This window comes from Pseudophryne corroboree, chromosome 1, assembly GCF_028390025.1.
Source record: "Pseudophryne corroboree isolate aPseCor3 chromosome 1, aPseCor3.hap2, whole genome shotgun sequence".
Lineage (NCBI taxonomy): Eukaryota > Metazoa > Chordata > Amphibia > Anura > Myobatrachidae > Pseudophryne > Pseudophryne corroboree.
This window is the reverse complement of record NC_086444.1, coordinates 365758595-365764709: the sequence shown is the minus strand read 5'-3', so window position 1 is coordinate 365764709 and position 6115 is coordinate 365758595. Positions and strand designations below refer to the sequence as shown.

The following is a 6115-nucleotide window of genomic DNA, read 5'->3' as shown; positions in this document are numbered from 1 at the left end:
GAGCCAGTGCACACCCAGAGTCAAATTTTTTGTTAAAATGCCCATGTCTCCTGTGGAGCCCGTCTATCCCCATGGTCCTTACAGAGTCCCAGCATCCTCTAGGACGTTAGAGAAATCCACGATTTGATAGAGGAAAACCACTCAGGTTCCCTTGCTGGTATCTGTGCTAAACCAGTGCTATCCTGATTACATGGAATGGGATCATCCTGGGAGGATAAATCCTCTGCAGCATATGACACAGTGTCCCTGGACATAGCTAAAGGAGACCACCAAACATTCTACACACACACACACACACACACACACACAGGTGAGGGCAGAGTTCCCCCCCCCCCCCCCCAAGAATGGCAAGAGAGACCCCTTGTCAGCGCCGACTGTGCACCTTAATAGGTTACACAGTCGTTTTACAGCCTCCCCCCCCTTCTACAACCCCATGGTATCTGATAGCTGGAGTTGCTGTGGAGGGACCTGTTTTCCTTCTCAGCGATGTGCAGGCAGGAAATGGCGCTGAAATGCTGCTGGGTCCGCTCTGAGAAGCTCCGCCCCCTTAATGGCGCTGTCTTCCCGCTCTTCATGGATTATACTAGCCTGAGGAATTAGTGCTGGCTGAGATCCGAGGACCCCGACAGGCTTCTGGACCAATGTAGGGGGTAAGCTCTGGCACAGGGCGCCCCTCATAGCGCCGCACCATGTACCGCTGAGCCTTCCCAGGAGCGTAGTTAATACTGCGCTCCCTCCTCACTGCCGCCATCTTCACACCGGCCCCCCGCTTGCTAGGGGGGGTCGTGTCTCACTCGCCACTTCTTCAGATCTGTAAGGGGTTGGCGGCATGCTGCTGGGGCGAGCGATCCCCTGTGGCGGGGAGTGATCCGACCCCTCTGGTGCTCAGTGTCCAGTCAGCGCAGACAGTGGCTCAGACCCCGCAGGGCGGACACTGCTTTCCCCCTTAGTCCCTCGCTGCAGGAAGGCTGTTGCCAGCAGCCTCCCAGTAAAATAAAAAACTCTAAAATTAAACTTTTCGAGAAAAGCTCTGTAGAGCTCCCCTAGCTGTGACCGGCTCCTCTGGGCACATTTTCTAAACTGGTAGGAGGGGCATAGAGGGAGGAGCCAGCCCACACTCTCAAACTCCTAAAGTGCCCGATTCTCACTATGCGACAGGGGCTAGGTCGGCATCGCAAGCACATAATGAGTGTGCTTGCGATACTGACTATGTGCGATTTTGGCTAAGTGTCAATTTTGACTATCTTCTATAGAGATAGTCAAAATTGACTTGCCTGCATAGTCTATCTATTCTTGCGATGCCGACCGCGCATCGGCATCGAATCGGGATCGCAAGGTGACTTTCACCTTGCGATCTGCACTAACTTTTCTTACAATTTTTACTATATAGTCAAAATCGTAAGAAAAATCTCACCGTGTGTACACACCATTAGACTAGGTTTGCCTCATGGTATACTTTTTTTAAATTTTTTTTATAAAGTATCACCTGGGAATCTCTTCAAATAATAATCTTTACAGTGAAGTCAAACTGATTAGGGGTGGTGGAGTTCTGAGTTCAGTAGTCAGTTCTGCAGTATTTACAGATGTCCTTATCCCTTGGGCCACGATGCACTGCAGAAGGGAACACTTAAGCCCAGTACCCACTGGCCGATGCAGGAGAGATGTGTGCTGAGTGAACCGCTCAGCACACATCTCTCCTGCCGCTCAGCACAGCGCGATCTGTGCTGAGCGTGCGGGGGGGCCGCTCATTTCACCCAGCGGGTGAAGTGAGCGACCCGCTAGATTGGCCTGCATGCAGGCCAATCTAGCAGCAGCGATAGCGATGTGCGGGGCCGCGCATCGCTTTCGCTGAGGGGGCTACACACGGAGCGATCATGCTGATATTCTAAGCAATCTAGTCAGATTGCTTAGAATATCGCTCCGTGAGTACCCCCTCTTAGTGGGTAGATTGATGCTCTCAAGCAATCAGGATGCAGCCTTCCACAACAATGAACACTCCTCTCCCACTGAAACATTGTCTGAACCAGCAATAGGATTTAGCTATCTATGTTCTAAAAGTAAAAACCCCCAAAACATTTAAGGTGAACGTAATAAAACCTCACGTGTGGCACTTCTCTAATCTCAGTAGAAAAATTCAGGTGTGCATGGACATAGCATGAGAGCCACATAACTATGGAGTGAATAGATGACACTCCCCACACACACACAATTCCCATAAAAACTTACGTATTATAAAAACAAACAAAAGAAAAACATTATTTCATTAAGATGTTTATTTAACATGGAATGTATTACATTGTAGACATGGTTTTAAACTGCGGTTGTTGATTCATCTGTTCATCAATTTTGAGTGAAAACGTTACCCAAAGATAGATTTGTTCCAGCCCACATTAGCAGGATTTAAGTCCACAAAATTGAAGTAAACCCTGAAAAAGAAACAAGTTATTAGCTTCAAACACACAAAACAGAAAACCGTATTAGAATCCCCATATCTGCAACCTACAGGTGTATTACTAAACCACATCGGGGAACATTTCTAAAAATTGTATGGATGCATTTATCAGAGGGCATTTTGCGGTCAAACCTCTGAAAATGCCAAGCAAGTGTATGAGATACACTTTGGAGCTTAGACCCGGTGGGTAACGCTGTCCCAGGAGGGATCGCAGATTCATACGCAGAAGGACTCCCAGGACTTAAACACGGAAGTCCCCATTACTCAAAGAACAGCTCTTATGGGGAGAACTGTCCTTTGCTTTAATCCTTATGCATACGGCGTTAATAAATGCCGATGTGCACATGACCATTGGCGGTATGCACTGCATTCAAAATGTGATGGTTGAGGCATCCCCACCCTTGGTAATGTCACATTTTCTCTTGTTACCGGCGGAACACTATCCACAATTTGTTTTAGCATTTTTGACTCACAAATCAGTGACTACATCATAGGTCATTTGCAATTATAGGTCAACATTTTAAAGCCGTATAATTTTTTTTAAAAAGTATTAAACAAAGCTATTGGAATCACTGCAAAACGAAAATCTTCTCAAAATCTTTTGTATTCATTAAAATATTTAATTCTGAACTGCAAGCAATAGAATACAGTAATACTGTCTTGTTATGTTCTAACATAGAAGCTCTGGAGAGTGAGGAAAGCTGAGAGTCTCTGAATAATCTCAGTTACATAAAGTCAACAGAAAACAAGTTTGACAAGCCTGTTTTATCTATGGAATAAGATTCCTGTTCTCTTGCCTAAAGTGAAGCAATCTAGAAGAGGTTGAAGACCAGGTACACACTTAGGGGGTAATTCGGAGTTGATCGCAGCAGCAATTTTGTTAGCAGTTGGAAAAAACCATGGGGGGTAATTCCAAGTTGATCGCAGCAGGAAATTTTGTAGCAGTTGGGCAAAACCATGTGCACTGCAGGGGGGGGGGGGGGGGGGGGGGGGGCAGATATAACATGTGCAGAGAGAGTTAGATTTGGGTGTGGCGAGTTCAATCTGCAATCTAAATTGAAGTGTAAAAATAAAGCAGCCAGTATTTACCCTGCACAGAAACAAAATGACCCACCCAAATCTAACTCTCTCTGCACATGTTATATCTGCCTCCCCCTGTAGTGCACATGGTTTTGCCCAACTGCTAAAAAATTTCCTGCTGCGATCAACTTGGAATTACCCCCCATGTGCACTGCAGGGGAGGCAGATATAACATGTGCAGAGAGAGTTAGATTTGGGTGTGGTGTGTTCAATCTGCAATCTAAATTGCAGTGTAAAAATAAAGCAGCCAGTATTTACCCTGCACAGAAACAAAATAAACCACCCAAATCTAACTCTCTCTGCACATGTTATATCTGCCTCCCCTGCAGTGTACATGGTTTTGCCCAACTGCTAACAAAAATCCTGCTGCGATAAACTCAGAATTACCCCCTTAGTTGGTGGCGCCACCAACTGACAGACTCAGTAATTTTGGTAAGCTTCACACTCACCAACTGTCCGCACAATAGGCATGGCCAGACATCACAAGTGGACGGGCATTTAAAATTTGCCTGCCCAGCTGTGATGTTATTGACGGTGGTTCCTGCGGCCCGCATAACAGATCAGTTGCCTGTACACACATACAGATGTACTGGCATGTGCCATGCTGCAGGGCCAAAGCAATATGTCTGAACGACACCGTTCATAGACAAATCGGGTGTACACAAGATGATGCACTTAACAGTATCGTTCGACGGCTGTACATAAAATAGTGTACCCAGCATAAGAAAGGTGGGACCCACAGCAGCAGGGGTAGATGTGCACGAACAACTCCCTTTCCATGCATTTTAGACAAAAAAAGTGTATTGTAGATTTATTTACCAAATATGCTGTGATGGTCAGGATAAAACTACATTAATAGAATACATGTCAAGTCTTTGTATCATAAAGTGGTAAAATCAAATTAAATATTACATGTGGTTGCGTGCAGTGCAGAATAAGTGTGAATGTGGTAAGGGAATATTGCAGAGGACAGAGCATATGTACGGGTTGCAGCGAAGAAGTGATGACGTGTGCAACACTGAGGGGCTTATATAATAGGGTCAGAGTTTGCTGGCCAATCTCGGATGTTTTTTTTTTTTTAAAGCAGCAATCGTTTACAGGGCAAAACCATGCCTTTTAAATGATTGCTGCTTCAAAAAGAGTCTGAGTTTTGTTGGCATTCCACACCTCTGGCAAATTCGGACCCTTATTCATTTCCCTTTGTGTATGTATTACTACAGAGAGAACACTTTAGTGGATGCAGAATATCTGTAGTAACAGAGAGAATTTCCAGTGCTTTCAGAAATTTACACATTTTTCACATTTTGTTGCCACCTACCTTAAGGTGCATACACACGGAGAGATTTTGGCTATGAGAGATTTTGACTAACTTTTCCCTTGAACTGGCAGTAGGAGATTTTGACTAACTTTACCAGAGATTTTGTCTAACTATGCAAGAGATTTTGGCTATGGGAGATTTTGACTATCTCATTTAAATAAGGGGATGAGTGTCATATATAGGACGATTTTACAGGGTGGCTGGTATTTAAATAGCTGAAAGTTAAAAAAAAAAATTGCGTGGGGTCCCCCCTCCTATGTAAAACCAGCCTCGGGCTCTTTGAGCCAGTCCTGGTTGTTAAAATACAGAGGAAAAAATGAGTAGGGTTCCCCCATATTTAGACAACCAGCACCGGGCTCTGCGTCCGGTCCTGGTTTAAAAAATACGGGGGACAAAAGACATAGGGGTCCCCCGTATTTTCCAAACCAGCACCGGGCTCCACTAGCCAGGGAGATAATGCCACAGCCGGGGGACACTTTTATATTGGTCCCTGCGGCCGTGCCATTACCCCCCCAACTAGTCACCCCTGGCCGGGGTACACTGGAGGAGTGAGGACCCCTTAAATCAAGGAGTCCCCCCCTCCAGCCACCCAAGGGCCAGGGGTGAAGCCCGAGGCTGTCCCCCCCATCCGTGGCCCGGTGGATGGGAGGCTGATAGCCTTTCAATAGTAATATTGTTCTTTACAGGAGGCCTACAGGTCCCAGCAAGCCTGCCCCAGCATGTTGGCACTTGGAGAACCACAAGTGCCAGCATGCCCGGACATAAAAGGCCCGCTGGCACCTGTAGTCCACCTGTAGAGAAAATATAAAAAAAAAAAACACAACACATACTTTTAAAAATCCTTTATTAAACTGGGTCTTCACCTGGGGGCGGCGGCCTTTAAGCTCTTTTGCATGGCCGCCGCCTTCCCAGGGCTTCCGGCGTCTTCACCTGGGGGGGCGCCACCTCCCCAGGGCTTCTGGGGTCTTGCTCCGGCGTCTTCACCTGGTGGGCGGCGGCTGCTAAGCTCTTTTGCATAGCCGCCGCCCATCCAGGACTTCCACGACGTCTTCACCAGGGAGGCGGCGGCCTTTAAGCTCTTTTGCATGGCCGCCGCCTTCCCAGGACTTCCAGCATCTTCACCTGGTGGGCGGCGGCTGCTAAGCTCTTTTGCATAGCCGCCGCCCATCCAGGACTTCCACGGCGTCTTCAGGAGCTCTTCTCCGCTCCTCCTCCGCCGTCGGACTGACAGCCGCTGCCTCGCGCTGACTTATATAAGTCAGCGG

At 47.1% G+C, this 6115-nt stretch overlaps 1 protein-coding gene across 1 annotated transcript in view; it reads right to left on the bottom strand.

The window, feature by feature from the left end:
* Nucleotides 1-2255: 2255 nt before the first annotated feature.
* Nucleotides 2256-6115, bottom strand: part of MIF (macrophage migration inhibitory factor) — a 28054-nt gene continuing 24194 nt past the window's right edge. Inside the window, exon 3 of the mRNA XM_063912995.1 lies at nt 2256-2426. Within this exon, the coding sequence (XP_063769065.1) occupies nt 2360-2426 (67 nt within the window). The 3' untranslated portion in view covers nt 2256-2359. The remainder of the gene's footprint in view (nt 2427-6115) is intronic.